Below are 19,447 nucleotides of genomic sequence, written 5' to 3'. Positions count from 1 at the left end.
GATGTGACATCTGTCTCCTTCCCTAGACAACAAGGGACATGGGGTCAGTGGCTTGCTTGTCCTCTGTTGTACCTGTCCCCTCTAGCACAGTGCTTGACTAGGTACTGTATAGAAGCTGGGGGAGGAAAGTAACTGTCCCTTCTTCATATATGCTTGTATTTTCAAGGACATAGCCCAGACACAAGACAGCAGGAGAACATTGAAAAAACTCTTTGAACAGCCACCCTGGAGTTTGTTTTTAGACCATCCTCTGTGTGTGGAGTTTCCCTGGATCGGGTGTTGGGGGCATACCAGGGAGGAGAGGGTGCTGGCCTCTGTTCTGCCCTCGTGGGTTTGCAGTGTGGGGAGGGAGAGACATTAAGCAACTCCTCTTCTGACAAGGTCAGATTGTGCATGTCAGCGTGCTGTGAGGTGGGGGTGCTCCCTTTGGAGATGCTGCAGCTGGGAATGTGACTTGGTTTTGAGGTCAGGAAGGCTTGCTAGAGGAAGCAGAATAAGTGAAGGACTGAAGACAGGAAGGAAAGAGAAGGGAGCAGGGCCATCCCTTGCAGAGGGAATGGTCTGGGCAGAGACTCTTGGGAGATACCAGCATGGTTACTTCCAAGACTGAGAGGAGGTCAGGGGTGGGGAGACGTGGCCAGCCAGGGGCACTGCAGGCAGGGTTGGAGCTTTGACTTCATCTTAACAGAAGTGGAGTTCTAAGCAGGGGAACGGCATGACTCACGTGTTGTAGAGGTCACTCTGGTGGCCGTGTGCAGAATGCATCAATGGACAGGGGCCAAGTGAATGCAAGATGGGCCATGCAGGTGTATGAACAGATTTCTTCTAAGTGTTTATTTATGGGTGATGCACAATGAAGTACAAATTCCTTTGGCATTCCAGGGAGCTCATCTGTGGTGAGAGGGAAGACCATTTCAGGAAGGTGCCAGTCTTGGGCGAGTGTATGGCTGGTGTGCACATTCACTCTGGTTCAGCCATGTTCTGCTCTAAGGGAGTGTTCCTGGAGTCAGTGCATGTGGAACACAGGGATTTTCTGGTGGCTGGCAGAGAGACATGCATGGTCACTTTCCAGCTACAAAACAAGCAGTGATACTCTGCTACCCTTAGAAATTCTGTCAAGAGCCCTGGAGGTCTAAGCTTTCAACCAGCTTTCCCGATGGATCTTGTGAATCTGCAGGTGGAGAGGGAGACTTGGGGACCTGGGAACTTGTCCAAAATTTCCTTTCTAAACTGGTGAAGTGTCCTGTTTTAAAATCCATTTCCTTTCCCCACAAATTTACAGGTACAAAGGATTTAAAGGCAACTGTTCCATGACCTTCATTGATCAGTTTAAAGCACTACACCAGTGTAACAAGTACTGCAAAATGCTGGGGTTGAAATCCCTTCAAAACAACACCCAGAAACCCAAGAGGCCAAGCATCGGGAAAAGCAAAGTTCAGACAGCGGTGAAGAAGCCAGAGCCCGGGACCCCAGCAGATAAGAAAACCTAGCACCCCTCAGTAGCGGAGGCCTCCAGCCAGCAGCACACGGGCTTGGGAGTGAAAATCACCCACACAGGAGACTCCTTGCAGAGTGTGTGGCCATCCTTACTCCCACCAGACTCTGCCCCAAGATGCTTCTATACCAGTCACCTGCCGTCTGCTGAAGTGATTTAGGGACAGATTTGTGACCAGACTCGTGGAGAGACTACATCAATCGCCAGTGTCAAAGGCAGTCCGCTCTCTGCACACACAGCGTTGGCACCAACTTGGTGTCACGTACCTCTTTGTCTATTTGCACGTGGTTTTGTTGTCAAAGACTTGGTGCTGAGCAGGGTCCGTTCCTAGCCCCAGTGCCTCCCGTCCCTGCCCTAATCGGGGTTTCCAGACATATCTAGCTGTGATGGGAACAGAATCATGAATGTCAAGTTGCTGCACCAGTGTCCACGATGCTGCTGCTGCTGTGGGTGGTGGCTTCTGGAACACAAGGGCACTTCCCACCCTTGTTCACACAGCCCCAGTGACAATTTTCTGTTTTGACAAATTCATGTTTAAACAAAAAGCGTAAGCTGCATATGTCATCCTAGACACTTGTTCTTTGGAATTTGTGCCGTATTTCACATTCCCCCAGGACTTAGTCATTTAGTCATTTCCGAATAGATTTGCTGGAGCACAAAATATTCGTGTCTGTGTTTTCCCTTGTTCTTACCTTGCAATTTAGGTTCTGTCACTTTCTACTCGGCTCCTTAACTGTGGTCTCCCTAAACCCTGGACTGAGCCACAGCGTGTTGCAGGGGAAGGCAGGTGCTGATCCTGGCCTGACTCACAGGGATCCTGCCCTCCCCAACTGCACGCGGTCTCCTTCCCTATGTATCCCTATATAACATTCTGGAAAAAGCAAAAACTGGAGGGGAACATGTGTACAGTCCTCTTACAGGGGCAGTTGGCCTTTACTAGAAGACTTCTTTAGCTTTAAAATACTTTCCTCAAGCTAGGGATTTTGATAAAAAAGAGAGCATAGTTGATATTTTTGTTTAAAGAGGAATTTGAGTCAGCGCAGTGGTGCATGCTTGTAATCCCAGTGTCTGGGAAGGCTGAGACAGGAGGATCATAAGTTCAAAGCCAGCTTCAGCAAAAGCGAGGCACTTAGCAACTCAGTGAGACCTTATCTCTAAATAAAATATAAAATAGGGCTGGGGATGTGGCTCAATGGTTGAGTGCCCCTGAGTTTAATCCCCGGTACCAAAAAAAAAAAAAAAGAATTTGGTTCAGTTTGCAACTTGTCAGTTATAGTTCATTTTTCAGAAAATTTACCCATTTCCAGCCTTTCTATGAGGTGACCTTTTGCCTGCTATGCCCATAAAGATCATATGGATGCATTTAACAGTAGAGTTCTAGAAAGTTCCTTAAAAAAAAGCACATTTTGGTTCTCTATCTATCCATCCATCCATCCATCCATTTATCTACCTGCCTATCATCTACCTATCATCTATCTATATATGTATAATTTGTAGTTCTATGTTTAAAAAAAATCAGCACAAGTGTCTTTTAAAAGTATGGGAAGGTATAAAATGAAGAGCAGAGTCACCCTGGCACCCTCCTCCTCCAGCTGGATTTGAATCCTGACTTGGGGAGGACAGTTGGGGGGAAAGGATTTTCTGCTCCCAGATTTTGTGCATTTGCAGTCAGTGCACGGTGTGCTTCTCCTGGATCTGGATGTCCCTGCTCCCTTCACAGACGCATAGGTTTTGTTTTTTTTTTCCCCAAAGTGCCTGTATTGTTGACCATAATCTGATTTCATCTGTTTACAGACATTTGGAGGCCCAGAGACAGAAGGGGCTCTTCTGCAGTGGGATTCGTCTCAGCCAAAGCTCTTGGGGATGGTCCTGTGTAGCTGTGTGACCATCTGTCTGCCACCCAAGCCCTTATGTCCTGAAACAAAGTTCTGTTTCCTTACACAGTGAACAGGGTGAGCATGGAACGGGCTCTCCTACACTAAAGATGGGGTTCTGGGGCCTCCTGAATGTCCATCCCCGACTGTGGTGGTTTTGGTTCAGTTTGCAACCCATCTGGTTTCAGTGGATTCTCCCAATGGTCTCCAAAAGTGTGCAGCGTTAGAAAGACTCCAAATACAATGCCTCCTCAGCCCCCAGCCCTGAGCTAGGAAGGCACAGTGAGTCCAGCTGGGGATTTTGTATCTTCTGATGCCTGCAGGGTGGTCACATATGTACATGTCTCAGTTTCCTGATGGGCTCGACAACGCAGCTCTGTGATGGGCAGATCACAAAAACGAATGAAAGATTCATGAAAATGGGCCTGTGTTTTCAATGGCAGGTTTGTCACTAATTAGAATGGCAGGCACACGATGACTTCTTGCCAGTAGGCATCATGTTCTGGAGAGGTCTAGCACTGGATGTGTGCAGGGCAGGCTTGTATTAATATTTCATGGTATCTCATTGTCCCAGCCCTTCCCAGACGTGCTTCTGACAAGCCTCATAAAAGCAAAGGGTTTCAACAGAGTCGTATTAAAAAGAATGCCAAAATAACTAACCATTATTTTCTAATTACAAGCACTCTCCTTTCTAAATATACATCCTGCTTTGTGTGTGTTGGGCTTGTGTTCAACTGGAGGCAGATGGGAGGGGCTTGCACCAGCCCGGTGCCCGCTTGTTTTCTCTGTGTACGTTCTGCTCTGCTGGACCATGTGTGCCAAATGGAACAGGGCAGCCTTTCTCTGCCATTTAGATCTGCAGATGCCACTTGGGCTTAACGAGTTTAAAAAAAATTTTTTTTTAAAGAGGCATAAACCCCTTTTCTGTCTCCCAGTACATGATCTAGTTTCCACCTCTTTGCCAAAATCCAGGCAGATCTGAAATCACTGAGAGTCTCCTTGTTCTCAGGTGATTTTTAAAAGCTGAAAACCAAGACAGAAGCCAATTTCATCCATAGGATTGTGTGGGCCCAGCCTTCAATTTTATGATGAGATAAGCAAATATTTATAGGAATTAATTGTGTCAATTGATCAAATTTTTTTATTTTGCTTTTCATGAGAGGCCCAAATAGTCTTGGATAGATTAATCATCTCAGAGACTTTTTTTTCCACATCAAGAAAAGCCAGTGTTTGGGGCTGGGGTTGTGGCTCAGTGGTAGAGTACTTGCCTCGCATGTGTAAGACACTGGGTTCAATTCTCAGCACCACATATAAATAAATGAATAAAGGTTCATTAACAACTAAAAAAAATATTTAAAAAAAAAAGAAAAGCCAGTGTTTTAACTTTTTATTTTTATTTTTGGTACTGTGTATTGAACCTAGGGGCACTTAACTCTGAGCCACATCTCCAGCCCTTTTTTATATTTTATTTAGAGACAGGGTCTTGCTGAGTTGCTTAAGGCCTTGCTAAGTTGCTGAGGCTGACCTTGAACTCACCGACTCCTGCCTTGGCCTCCCAAGCTACTGGGATTACAGGCGTGCACCACCACACCCAGCAGTCTTTTGGCTTTCTGTTTCATGGCCCAGAAGTATCAGAAGCAACTCTGCTAGGGAGATCCCTCCTCCATCCCCCTCCATTCCATTATCTCCCCTCTGTTGATACCTGCATGGAATGGCAGGTAGTGGCTTGTAGTTTTGCTGTTGTGCGCCATCTCCAGGACTGTTTCTACTGCAGGAACAAAGTGCCACAACTCTTAGGAGACTTAGCAACTGAAATTTATGGTCTCAGTTGGGGGCTGAAGTCCTGGATAGAGGTGTGAGAGGGCTCTTCTCTAGGCCTGTCTCCTGGTTTCTGGTAATCTTGTGGCCAGTGGTAGCTTAACTTGTCCTCACATATGTCCTCCCTGCGTGTGTCCCAATTTCCTATTCTATGTGGAACCCAGCCATATTGGATTAGGGTCCACCTTAATGACCTCAGCCTAACTTGGCAAAAGAGCATCTCTTCAAATAATGTTGTATTCTGAGGTACTCGGGGGGAGGCAATTCAATCCTCATCTTTCACCTCTACATGCACTTCCAGCCAGTCTGTTCAGGCTCAGGTGCAGGTGGGAGTAAGTAGAGATGGTGTCTGCCAATCCCTTCATTGACCCTCTTTCCTGGCCTCGTGGTGGTCCTGAAGTTCCTGTTGTAGAATTTTAGGGAAATCTCTCTCCTCTCTGCATTGCTGTAGCACACCTGCCCCACATGCCAGCACCTGGGCCAACACCCAGGCTGCCTTCTCCCTGTCCAGCCCTCCTGCAGAGTGACCTCAATGGTCTCACGGAAAAATCTGTCCCAAGAGCTCTCTGCCAATAAAATCGTACCACGATCTTGCAGTCAAGTAATAAGAGGCTGCTTTTGTTCTTAGAGCCTCCAGTGGCTTTCTGTCTCCCTCAGAGCAAAAGCCACGCTCCTCACACAGGTCAATGGGACCCTCCACGATCTCCCAGATACCTCCCACTTCGTCTCACTGATGCTTTGCTCAGCGCCAAAGCTCAGCGCCAAAGCATCAGTCTTTTGAGCTTCCCAGCCTTGTGTGTGGGGGGGTGCGTTTTCTGTATCTTCTGGAATGTGCCTCTCAAGTATCTGCTCATAGGTCACTTTCTCAGACAGTTCTTCCCTGATCATCCTATTTAAGATTGCAAGCCCCTCCCCCAGCTCCTCTTCTCTGTTTTGTGCCCTGTCATCGCCATGGGACATAACAAACTTTTTTTTTTTTTTTTGAATTGTCTATCTCCTCCATACCACAACGGCATTTCTCTGCAAGCAAGATTTTTTTTTTCTTCCTGTTTTATTCACTACTGCATCTCAATATTTAGAAGATGCCCGGCATGTAGAAGACCCTTTGATATCCATTTTTTCACCCATCTGTGCATGTTACCCCACCCTTGCTGGTGTTCTCAGATGGAGAAGTTTGGCCTCCTCCCTTAGGAAAATGTGATGAAAATCTAGCTTCCCTGGATCCTTGGCACAAGATTATTAGACCGAAAACCTTCCTAAAGCAGGAGGGCAGCCTGAGCAATGAGGCTACAGGCCCTTCTAACACTAAACTGCTACGTGAGTTTAGAGAGTAACAATCTCTTTGAATCCCAATTGCCCCATCTGAAAAATGGGTATGTCATGATACCTATCTTGTAGGAATGTGAAAATTAATTCATGTACAGAAAAAAACTGACTTAGGGTGGCATTCCATAAATATGAATCATTATTATAACTACAAAACTTTGTATTTTTAAAATGTTTTAAGAATATTTTTTAGTTATAAATGGACAGGATACCTTTATTTTAGTGATTTATTTTTAAATCAAACCCAGCCTCGTGCATGTAAGGCAAGTGCTTTACCACTGAGCTACAACCCCCAGACCTTGTGTTTTTCAGAGAAGCCTACATGTAGAAATATCTATACTTCATTCATAATAGAGAAATGAGTTTCATAAATCATTTTACTATTCACTGGAGAGAACAGTACAATAAAACATCACTGAAAAATGATTTACAACTGTAAATTAACTGTATTTTTCACTATTGTTGTTATTTAAGAAAATGAGAAGAAATTATGCAATGTATGGTTTATGTAATAATTTTTGTTTAAGGTTCAGTTTTCAAAAGTTCTCAGCCCACCCTGTAGAGGCCCTCTGTCAGCCCACCCCAGGGTTCTTGGCAATTGAGGTTTTGATTGTTATGCCACCGTCTTTCAAAAACTTACTTTGAAGCATCAAGTCTCTTGTTGCCTAAAACTGGCCCAGGAATTGCTGGTTTCAGACAGGTGCCGCTCTGATCAGTAGGCTTTCCCACTTCCTGTTCCTCTGTCATCTTCCATCTTTCTGAAAGTGATGAATTTTGAATAGAGCATCAGCAGAGGTGATGGACCAGCAGAGAGAAGAAAGAAAGGGGGCCCATTTGGGGAGATTCTCAGGCGATCCCTCAGGAAGGAATTCTCAGAAGCAAGGACACAAGGAGGTGTTCCATAGGAAGGAAGGAGGAGTAGGCTAGGGTTGGCTCCAGATAGCCTTTGCTGGCTGGCCAGGGATCTTGGCCTGTTTATGTGGGCTTCGTGGGTGCTGGGGCCTTAGCTGTGGACATGGGCTGAGCTGCTGGAACCTGGAGATGGCGGTGCTTGCCTCGTGGCAATCAGAGGGAGGAGCAGAGACTGGGGCCCCTTACCACCTGAGGCATTTCTGAGCCAGCAAGGCACCATCTCCAGGGGGGGCTCAGAAGCACGTCAAGGGAGCTAGAGTGACCCAATGCCATGGACTGAAGTTTGAATTTACCCAAGTTCATTTGCTGAGTTCCTAACCCCCACAATCATGGTATTAGGAGGTGGAGCCTTTGGGAGATGATTAGGACCTAAGGGTGGAGCCCTTGTGCATGGGATTAGGGCCTCTTAAAAGAGGCTCCAGAGAGACCCCTTGCATTTTCCACCACATGAGCTTACATTGAGAAGACACCATCTACAAATCAGGACATTGCTGCCTCCATCTCGGACTTCCAGCCATAGACTTGTGTTTATAAGCCACCTAGTCCAGGATGTTTTGTTATAGCAGCCTGAGTGAACTAAGACACCCAGAGACAGAGGGAAGAAGAACAGCATGGAAAGCAAACTAGACGGATCCATTCCAGCATCTAGAAACTTCTTTTTTGAGGCAGTTCCTACATTGACTGAGGGTGCAATGAGGAGATGGGGTGGCTGGTGGTAGGAAAGCTCTGGCAGTTCTGGTCAGGCAGATGGATTTCAAGAGTAGGAACCAAATGTTTGCAAGTAGCCCCAGATATTTCTCAGAATCAACAGACATCAGAAAATTTGTCCCTCAGTAATTAGTTCACTTGGTACAGCCATGGCTTCCCCAGAGATGGTCTTGTTTTATCACCGTTTATGTATTTATATGTCCTTCTATGCCTCATGATATGGTCTCGAAGATCAATACAGCTTGTACTGTTGTCTCCATGTCTGTGTTACAGGAAACCAATAAATCAAACCAATCCCTCACTGCCCCAGACGGAGGATTAAATTAGATGTGGTCTTGGGCCCATAAATCATCTTCTCCCCCTCTGCTTCCCAGGGACAGGACTGAGATGAGGGAGAAGCATTCTCTGGGCCCCTTGCCCACATAGGAAGATATAGATGATCCCACTTAGCCCTGCCTTCCTGTCCCCTGTCTTGGCTGCCCCACCTTCTAGAGTCCAAATTCCCCATACACTCATTTATGTAGCAGAGGGAGCCCCCAAAGCCTGATGGAGCAAAAGCCTCTGCTGTCAAGTCCTGTTTTAAATATCCTGGGGGAAGCAGAGGGCTGCCTGCCTAGAAAGATCCTCCCAGTGGGTGAGAATTTTGAGGTTCCACTTGCCCTCCTATCTGGGGACTCTGGGCATTATCTTTGATTCTTAGGTCAGTATTTCCTGGAGAACAATTTTTAAAAGGCAAATAGGACATTTTCCTTTGAATACTGGACAAATCCCCTTAGTTTTTGCCATTTATTTATTTATATATTTCTAGAAATGCCTTCTCTGGGCTCTCTCTAGATCTCTACTCGATTCCTCAGCCCATTAAGCCAGACTTCTTCAATCTTGGCTGGGCACTGGAATACTGGGTGCTTCAGAAAATACTCCTGTGAGGTCACACCCCAGGGTTTCGGACTGAAGTGGTCTGGGGGGAACTTGAGCATTTGGGGTTTTGAGCTGACTTTTCCTCACTTTGGTAATAGGACATGGTGCAGCAGCAACCAGGGGACTGGCCCAGGTAGAGGGCTGGCTTATGTTTGAGTGGCATGTGGCTATGGACAAAGCACACAGGAGTACCATCCCAATTGCCACCAGCCTTTTACTGAGGTATGGTGGCATAAGTGGCCAGTATCACACACCCAAGGACATCTCTGAATGCTTATCTTTGGCCAAGTCACCAAAGAAGCACACCACACCCTGAATCCTGGGAGAAAAAAACCAAGCACATATTTGTGAAATGTTCCAGGGCAGAGGCCCATACTCAAGCTTATTTTCCTTTTCAGATTCCAAGGGTGAAGCAGACCACTGGGCTTTTTTCCCACCCAGGAGGAGGGCAGGGTGGCCAGGATGGGCCTGTGAACAGGGGTCTCACTGGTGAACTTCTCTTTGATTTTGAAGACCTAAGCTTCAGCCACAACTCAGACTCCCTTGCTGCTAAGAGTAGTCAGATACCACAGTTCTGTACAGTGATATCAAATCAGAGGGTTTGGATGGGGCCTCCGGAGGAAGAGGATAGGGCTAGGCAGGGCCATCCTTTTGTTTACTTTTTTGGTTTTCCTTTAAGTGTTTCCTTTTTGGGAGATGAGTGTATTGTGGCCACCAGGAGCAGATTAGATGGACATCCAGAAGGAGACTTCATTGCTGAGGACACTGTGTATCTGCTGTCTAAGGCTCTCTACCTCCATTTTTTTTTTTTTTAATCATGGGCTGGGGGTTGCGGGAAGAAAGATCCATTTTTCTAGGGATGGTCGAGCAGGCCAGTAATACTAGCGGCTCGGGAGGCTGAGGCAGGAGGAGTGCAAATTCAAAACCAGCCTCAACAACTTAGCAAACCTCTTAGTGAGACCCTGCGCCCCTGAGTTCAATCCCTGGTACCAAGGGGAAAAAAGATCCATTTATCTAAATCACTTGTCACTTGGTACGCACCTTTACCTCTGTTGTACATGTTCAAGAACAAAGTTCTCCAAGCCATTCAAAGCACAGCACCTTACCTCCTTTTACTGCAGTGCTCTACCCTTGCACCAGCATCTGGCGTTGTTAGTGTGCTTTATTTTTATTTTTTTAAATTTATTTATTTATTTATTTTTATTGTTGGTCGTTCAAAACATTACATAGTTCTTAATATATCATATTTCACAGTCTGATTCAAGTGGGTTATGAACTCCCATTAGTGTGCTTTAGCACGCTCACGTCTGGGTCCCTCGCAGGGTCTTAGGGGGCGTGGCCGGGGCGTGGCCTTTCTAGATCGGGGGAGTTAGCAGCCAGCGCTGAGGACCCGCACACTTTTCCCTTCCAAAGCGGAGTAATTAGTTGATTGATCGGCTCAGTCACTCTCAATAAACACTAAAGAGAACCACAGTAAACCAGGTTTCAAATCTGAGCCTGCATCCGAATCCCGGAAGGTTGTTCAAACTCAGGTGCTGCCCTAGCAGAGTTTCTGATTTCAGGGGTCTGTGGTTTGCCAGATAATTTGCATTTCTACCGAGCTCCCAGGTGATGCTGGTACTGCTGGTCAGGAGCGCAGTGGTTGCGGATGAAGTGTGTTTTCTTTTGTCCCCAGCCTCCTTCTCTGTGCCTGTTGCCTGCCCTCCCCACCGCTGGCGCCCCAGTAGGTCTTGGATTTGCTTTACTCTTCCCCTCTATGGAAAGGCGAACACAAAGATTGTTACTTCTAAGGGAATTTCAGGCAGTGGCACCCAGAAGCTCATGCGGGGCTTTCCCCTCCTCTTCCATCTGAATAACCTCCCCCTGGTCTTCCAAGCCTGCACTCAGATGCCACCTCTCCAGGACGTCCTCCTTTGAGTCCCCAAGTGTATGTCCTTAGAGAGCCCCTGGCACCTCCACCCCTTTGCATTTGGATACAATCTTCTAGTTTCCTGAAGACAGGGATAGATTTTATCTCTGTGTGTCTATCATGAGCACTCAGTAGGAATTTTCCTGCATGAAGGAAAGAAGGTGGCTTCAGGCAAGTCGGGCCTCTGCTCAAGGCAGGGTGAACCTGAGCCGGTCCAGCTGAAGTCAGTGCAGGCAGAGTGCCTGGTGTGTCGCTTTTTTGCCTTGGGACCTAATGACTTCCCTGCCAAGGTCAAACCTGCCTGCCGCCTGTTACCCCTCTTCCTCAAGACCTTTCCTGAAGACCCTTCCTGCCACATGCTTAGGTCTCATCCCTTTTTATATTTACCAACTTGAATCCATGGTTTCAGAAATTGACAGAAAGGAGACACCAATGAGAGTAGGAAGAACACAGGCAAGGCAAGGTACAGAGAGCAGAAAGCACCCCACAGACTAGATGCTATGGACACAGGACTGCTGACACTTAAATTCAGAACTCCTTGGCCTTCTGAGGTTTGAGGACTCTTATGGATTAGCTGACAGCTCTGGATCCTCACCCCAAAAAAATGCATCTATGCATAAAATGTCATTGCCAGTTTCAGGGGGTTGAAGAAATCACCCTGAGTCCACCTCTGGATGGGCTGCATCCCTAGGAAGAAGAAGGGGCAGGATTTCGGGCTGGTATCTGGTATGGGATACACAGGGTAGATTTCAGAAGATCAAAGACTAGGTGTTTGGTAGGAAACAAGGCCAGTAGGTGACCGAGACAGCCAGCTCCATAATTGTAACAGGATGAATATTGGTAAAATGAAATACTGATTAGCAATAATACAAGCCATTGAGTAGGTACATAATCCTGGAGACATTAAAAAAAAACCCTTGACTTCACCATCCATTCATTTATTCAGTAAATATTTGCTGCCAACCCATCACATGATTATCTCTGTTCTCTGAACTGGAAATACAGGCAGGTCTCTGTCCTCATAGAGCTGACCTTCTAGCATGGACACAGAATATAAACATACTGACAAGCGATAGGAGGCACAGGGTACTATGATGATGGGGAAGCCTCTAAAAAGGCCACTTGGAGCCCCCAGGCATGGTGGCACATACCTGTAATCCCAGCAGCTCGAGAGGCTGAGGCAGGAGGATTACAAGTTCAATCAACTTATTGAGGTCCTAAGCAACTTAGTGAGATCCTGTCACAAAATAAAAAAAAAGTAAAAAAGAGGGTATGGCTCAGTGGTTGAACACCCCTGAGTTCAATCACTGGTCCAAGAAAAAAAAAAGATAACTTTGAATTGATACATAAAGGAAGAAGTGTAGCATATATTTATCTAGGGACAATTGTCCAGATAAAAGGAACAGCAATTGCAAAGGTCCTGAGGCAAGAGGGCACTTAGCATGGCTGGCAACAAGGAGATGGGTGTGGTGGAGCAAGTAAGGTGCAGATGAAAGGAGGGGAGGTCTTGGATCTTATTTCCAATGGGATGGGAAGCCATAGAAGGATTTTGAGCAGGAGAGTGACACAATCTTGTTTAAGTTTTAAAATGAATCAACTTCCAACGGGAAAATAAAGAAGCTCCATCCACATGCTCCTGAAGTTGTATTGTATAGTTGTGTTGTCTTGCCTTATCTGATGCCTTGTCTATTATTATATATCACTTGTCAGTATGTTTATATAGATATCTAAAACCTTCTTGGTTTTCTTTTTCCATTTTTTTTTTTTTTTTAGTTGTAGAGGGACACACAATGTCTTTGTTTATTAACTTGTTTTTTATGTGGTGCTGAGGATCAAACCAGTGCCTCACATGCTAGGCAAGCGCTCTGCCACTGAGCCACAACCCCAGCCCCTTCTTGGTCTTCTTGATCAGGTATCAGCAACCTTTTTCTGTCAAGGACCAGAGAACAAATGTTTTAAACTTCACTGGACCATGTGGTCTTTGTCATAACTACTCAACCACCCAGATGACAAATCTTCCTAGTCTGCCTGAGACTGATAAGTTTGCCAAGACCTAAGACTATCAGTGCTAAACTTAAATAATCTGGGCAGACAGGGACCACTGGTAACTTCCAATAAAACATTATTTATTCATATTTCAGTTGCAGCTGGATACAAAGACTTGGAGATTATCTCCCACTTATGTGAATGTACCAGCTACTGTATTTCCAGTCCCTCTCACTGAGCACTAACTGTGCCTGAGATTTTTCACATAAAATCTGGTGGAATGAGATTTCATATTTGACTTATAAAATATTCTTGAATTTTCACACAAATCTCCCTTGCAATTGAATTTCATACAAATTTCTCATCTCATGAAGTATTCTTTTATTATTTTTCAACTTTGTAAAAGTGTAATGATGCCGCAGTCTGGCTGGGCACAAATCACGAGCCACTCAAGCAGGCACAAACTTCATTTATTTCCAACCCCACCAGCATACTCCCCAGGAACTCTCCCGAACGCCACCCACGCGGCTCCTCCAGGAACACACCACACACCAACCGGAACTCCCTCTCCCGGAAATTTTCCAACCAATGCGAATTCTTCAGGAATCCCAGTGAGAGCTCAACCGGAACTCAACAGAAACTCCGCGAGAACTCAAAAGTCATCATCTTAATGGCTTGCTGGCGTCACCTCTCAACCACTACTTCTGGCAAAAATGCCATGCGTCATCCCAACTCAGCTGTGGCCTCAACATAATGACAATACTTAGTTCATACAAAAGCAGATAGCAGGTCAGATTTGGCCTGCAGGCTCTCAGTCTCCAGTCCCCAGTCTCAGTGATCCCATCAGTAAAAGGCATGACCACTGGAGATGATGTCCACCATGCCTGCACTCCTTGTGCGTTCTTTCTCGGTCCTGACGCCAGGAACTTGCAGCAGTCTGTCCATTCTCCATCTTCCCCTCACCTGTCATGTTCCTGCCACACCAATGTTCTTCCAGTTCCTTGGCTGGTCAAAGTCTATCCCATTCAAAAACTCCCATGTGCTGTTTCCTTTGCCTGAGACTTCTTCCCCTGCCTTTCTACCTGGAGAAATACAGTGCCTTGCACATAATAGATCCTTAAAAATTCTGCCCTAAGAATGAATTACTTGAGATAACCAAAGGAAAAAAATTGCTTCTTGCAAATAAAATATCTTACACTTTGGGGTGGTGATGTGGTGTGTCCTAAAGGACACATAGCTGTCCTTTTCTGTCTCTCCCAATTGAGCATTCTAATTGCTGAGCAAAAGACCTACTCTAAGATATATAGTTGGCTCCTGCAGAGACATGGGAAAGACTAGAAAAATCTCAGACACAGTTGTCAGTGAGAGAGACTAGAAATACAGTAGCTGGCGCCTCCAAGTATGTGGGAGACAATCTCTGACGTCTTCGTACACAGCTGCAATGTGAAGCCAAGCAGAGAAGCAGGGCAAGATGTGCTACAGGGAAGACAAGCAACCCTAAGAAATGGGAAGGACTTTAATTAGCTCTTTTACTGGGCTAAATGTGCCAGGAAAATGAAAAGGAAGAAACTAGTCATGTAGGTAGAACAAAATTAGTTCTTGTCTGTTGTATTTAATGGGTCAACAGATATTCAATAGAACAGTCACTTGCGCTCTCTTCCCTCTCTCCCTCAAGCCTTTGAAAATGTACTTTACAAAAATTAAAGCCGGATTTCGTGGTCAGGGGAAGGCCTAATGCAATCCCTGTGGAATACTTTGGAGCAAACCTGAAATCCTTTAGACCCAAGGTTGCTGTGACGGGCAGAGGCATAGCCTACCACTAGGGGGCAGTGTCCCAAGCAAAGTGCAGCCTAGGCTCAGCCCATGTCAGAGCTCTAGCACTGGTTTTCCTGGTTCAAAAAAAAAAAAAAAAAAAAAAAAAAAAAAAAAAAAGTCCTAGTTGAATAAGACTTTAAAGGCATTTTACCTAGGTCTTTTCAGAAATTGAAATTCTCCATGTGCAGTAACACACACACAAACTTGCTAAGTAGACAATGTGCTTCTTTTAATTAAAGCTGATCTCTTTTTGTGGGTGTTTGGCTGCATTTTGAGAGGGGAAAATCCCCTTCAAATAAATTTCAGGTTCATAGTTCAATTGTTCTCTGGAGAGAAATGGCGGGCAATGCTTTGGGAACTTGAAGGTAACCCAGCCTCTTGCCAAGGTGGAAACCTCTCTGCTTGACTTGCCGAGATCACAATGTTGACTTTCACTCTGTGGCTGCCAGAAGTACTGGAAGCACTGGAGCACTTGGCTCTTTTGCTCATTCACACCTTGGTCACCTACTACAGACAGTGTTTCCTTCCTTAAGCCCCGAGATGCCCCTGCCTATTTTAGAGCCCCTACAGCTCCACGAAGCCATTACTCATTGCCTATCTGTGTCCTTTGCTAGATTGGGTGATCATCTCATCTTTGAATTCTCAGTGACCAGTGACTCTGTAAGGTCTGGCACCTTGTGGGAACATGTGGTTGAACTTGGTTGAATGAGTGAGTGAGAGTTAGTGCCAGGGTTTGTGTCCTTGTCCTTGCCTCCTGTGCACTGTGATTAAATACTCTAAGTGCATAAATTTGTGTCACATAAATCTTTTTTCAGATCACATGTGATACTGTTTTCTAAATTAAGATGTCATGTGCCCAGGTCCTTCAGAATCTCCAGGGGCAACTACATTTCTGTGAGCTTTTTGGTGTGTACTATGGACCCTTTCCTTTTCCTTTGGAAAGCTTGGAAAGAAATTTGGATATTAAAGAGAGGACGGTGGGTACCCCATCCCTCCACTCCCACACAGGCCCTGAGAGCACTCTCGTGGCTCTCGACCAGCAGCTTCATTGAGCCTGTCCTGAGGGAGAAGCAGCTGAGGGGCAGTGCAGTGTTCATTGGGATCTTGGAGTAGGCATTTTGTGACTATGGATGGGGCAGCACTGGGAGGGAACAGCCCGGGGACCTGGCCTGGTTCCTACATTATCAGCCCCGTCTGCAATATGAACAGCCAGCTCACATCCTCGCCAGCTCCTGTGGGAAATTAAAGTTCTTCACACACATAACTGAAAAGCATCCGGAGCCATCCTCTAACCTCCAGCAGATCCTGGGCTCCTCATTAGGTTGTCAAGGGCCAAAATAAAAGCGGCAAGACCACGTTACAGCATTGCCACCCCAAATAAAGGCATGCCCTTCTCTGTGACCTGGTGGCATTGAATCCACCAAAATAAATAATAGTAACAAAAGAGATCATAACATTCAAGGATCAGGGTTTCCTCATCTGGAGGGAAATGAAAGGCCTAATCCAAGTGTCTCAGCTTTCTGTGTCTCTGTGCCGGCACCTTGGGACCAGTGAAGCACAGGTGTGTTCAGGCATTTATTCAACTCCCAGATGGAGAGCAGCTCAGGTAAAGGACCCAGTCCCATTCCTTTTTGCACCCTGAAGCCCTGCACAATATCAGGCTCAGAGCAGCCACCCAACAGGTCTACTTAGTGAATGGATTATGATGCCAGAGACAGAGATCATAAACATGGACCCAGTCAGTGAATTCTAGAATATCCTAGTTTCAATTTCCTCATTAGAACAAAAAGTAAACTGGTTTCCAGTTCTAGAATACTATTATCTTCTCTGAGAATTGGAATCATGCTAAGCAAAATAAACCAATCCCCCCAAACCAAAGGCTGAATGTTCTCTCTGGTATGCAGATGCTGACTCACAATGGGCGGATTGAGGGGAGTAGAAGTTCACCAGATTGGACAGGAGGGAGTTGGGGGGGGGGGAGGCAAGGGGTTGGGAATGGGAAAGACTATAACTTTCCTGTGTTCATATATGAATACATGACCAGTATAACTCCACATCATGTACAACCACAAGAATGGGACGTTATACTCCATGTCCTGTATAACTAAAAAGAACAACAATATAAAAAAAGATAAAACTCCATTTTTTCCCCATTCTATCAAGTTACTAATACTGCAAAATACTGAAACCATTTTTTTTTTAACTGGGTTCATTTTTTAAAACTGAAAATATTTCTGATACTTAAATAAAGATAATACTGTGAAAAAAAATTATGCAAGTGGAGAATTTTATAGGTTTTAAAAAAAAGAGTTCAGAAATATGTGTGGATGAACCATTGACATATGGTAACTGCCACATAATTTCACAGAACCTCCCCTGGCACTGGATGAAAAGTAGGACAGGCCCTAAGTGGAAATTGTCGTGTTCAAGGAACACATTGTGCTAAGATGAAAGGACTCTTAGGGCCTTACCAGCGAGATCCACAAAGCAAAGGCAGACTCAAGTGGTCTGTCTCCTGGAGAGGAAAACAAGTCACTGAGGCTGCCTGTGTTCTGCCGCCCCCTTTCCGGTGTGAATGTAAGGCGTGCCCAAGTACGTGGACTTTTTCATCTGACAAATTTGGAGTCAATAAGTGACCCCAGGAATACTTTATTGGAAATGACTGGCTGGAAATCTCTGGGGCAGGGGAGAAGATGAAAGCTGGTCTGGACAGGATGCTCTATCGTCACAGATTTGGAGCAGCAGGATTTTTGTAAAATGTGTCTTTAAAGTGTGGATGCGGAACTTTGGCCTTCTATCTATGTTCCTTAGAGATCTACAGAAAGAACAGGCCTCCAAACGTGAATGCAGAACTAACCCAGGCAGTCATTGTAATAAGACAACAAAGGAGCCAAGCTAGTAGAAAAGAAAGTTTGCCCTTCTCTTCTTCCCAGTTCATATCCATCAGAGCAAAGTCTCAGGATGAGTGGAGGGAAGAGGAGTCAATAGGGCCAAGTGCTCACATTGTCCTCAAACCTGGGAACAATTTGGAGACTGAAAAGTCAGAAGCCTTCAGGGGTGTCTCAGTTGGCCAAGTCACTGAGATGTCTGCTCCTTCCTAACCTCAAACCGCCGCATAGATGTTCCTTCTCTTTCCTCGCGTTTTTCCATGACAGTGTTGGGCTTTCCCTGAATTAGGAACCCTCACAAGGAAAGACTGTCGCATGACACATCTCTCTCTTATTTAGGGTTTTCCTTCAGAGTCCGTTGACCAAGTAGGTGGGAGGTGGAGGATATTGATCCAACAGTGGTGTGATTGACCTGGTTTCTACACAGACTCAGTCATGGAGCTTGAGGTTTTGTGGAATAACCAGGCCAAGGAAGGCTACACATAAAGCTCCTAACTTTAGATGTAAGAGCCCCATGTTGAGTTGTGGTTGCATGACCAGATGGTTCTGGAGCATCCGGAGTCTCTGTTTGCCCTTGGTAACTTGCCTTCTTTTCCCTGTGTTGTACAGATCAAAGCAAACAGTGTGCATGAGAGTAACTTTCCTGCAATAGTAAAGCCCTCTAGCAATGCTCACTCAATTAGTAATCTCTCCAGAAAACACACTCATAAAAAGGAAAGTGTGTTAATTATTTCATGGGGGAGAGGGTCTGGGTCTCTTTTTGACAGTGTGGGCTGCATTTCTGTGGTGCTTTCTAGCAAGGAACTTGGAATCAACTTGCTCATTGGGTTTCATAGTAAATGCAATTGGAATCATTAGAAGATCCCAAACAGAATGTGAGCCAGTGAATGTCTATCATCTCTGGAAATAATGTCAGGCATATTTAATTCAAAAGTTTCTCCAGGGTCTAGGAAAGTGCTGGGCATGTGGGAGTCACTCTATACATATTTATTTGATAATAAATGGTTGATTGAGTGAATGAATTTGTTTCTGATGGTTGATCCAACCCTGCAAATTTGATTAAACAGACTAGTTCATGTAGCCAAGTCACAGGAGGGAGGCCTTAGCCACATAGAGAAACTGCTCCTTACCCCAGATGCCTCTCAGAAAGAGAATGTGTTCCCAACCAGACCACCCAGTTGGGCCAACTCTTTCAGAAGCTGCAGGGCTTTAACATGTTCAGGTTTTCCTGGCCACTAACATTATTGTTTATATGTAATTTTCTGATGGTAATTCATCAAAACTTAAAGAAGGACCCTGCATACAATTCGCAATCAGCCCGGTAATTGGTTAAAATCAGTAGAAATCAAATATATTCTAGAATTTCTGAAAGGTTATTTAAGCCACGTACAAATTTATTATAAGGGGTTTTTTATGATGAAAAGGAGTCATTTCCTTTAACACCCCTGTGCCTATGGTTTGCATAACCAGATTTAACACAATTTCATTTTTGTGCACCTCATACTTCCCAAACTATTCACTCAACTCAACAAACGTGGGTTGAATGATTACCAGGTACCTAACTTGGTGCTGGGTACACTGGGGGACTCTAATCTTTTCATTAACCCAGGAAAATAAGAAAATTCATCACTATGGTGATATTATGATATTTTGGGGGTTTTGCCCTCAGTTCCTGGCTCATGATTCTGACCTACCTTGTCTCATGGCAGGTCATTAAAACCTCTTCATTCCAGGGCGTCCTGCTCCATGCCCGCAGGAGGAGTTCTGCACACAGAGGCCAAGAAGAATTGGAACAGAC

The 19,447-nt window shown here is 45.3% G+C and overlaps 1 protein-coding gene across 4 annotated transcripts in view; it reads left to right on the top strand.

Annotated features, from left to right (window-relative positions):
• The window catches only part of ALPK2 (alpha kinase 2), a 175,970-nt gene that overhangs the window by 111,719 nt on the left and 44,804 nt on the right, over window positions 1-19,447 (top strand). The window contains exon 13 of one of the 4 annotated variants that reach the window (XM_081263093.1): window positions 1,283-2,156. The exons of 2 other annotated variants lie outside the window; for them this stretch is intronic. In XM_081263093.1, the coding sequence (XP_081119219.1) occupies window positions 1,283-1,490 (208 nt within the window). In that variant the 3' untranslated portion in view covers window positions 1,491-2,156. Of the gene's footprint in view, window positions 1-1,282; window positions 2,157-19,447 lie in introns of those variants that run through there. One more of the 4 variants, XM_081263095.1, reaches the window with a different exon arrangement.

Source organism: Spermophilus citellus, assembly GCF_964194105.1.
Source record: "Spermophilus citellus genome assembly, chromosome: 12".
NCBI classification, from domain to species: domain Eukaryota; kingdom Metazoa; phylum Chordata; class Mammalia; order Rodentia; family Sciuridae; genus Spermophilus; species Spermophilus citellus.
Note: the sequence above shows the minus strand (reverse complement) of the source record. Positions and strands in the feature narration are given on the sequence as shown.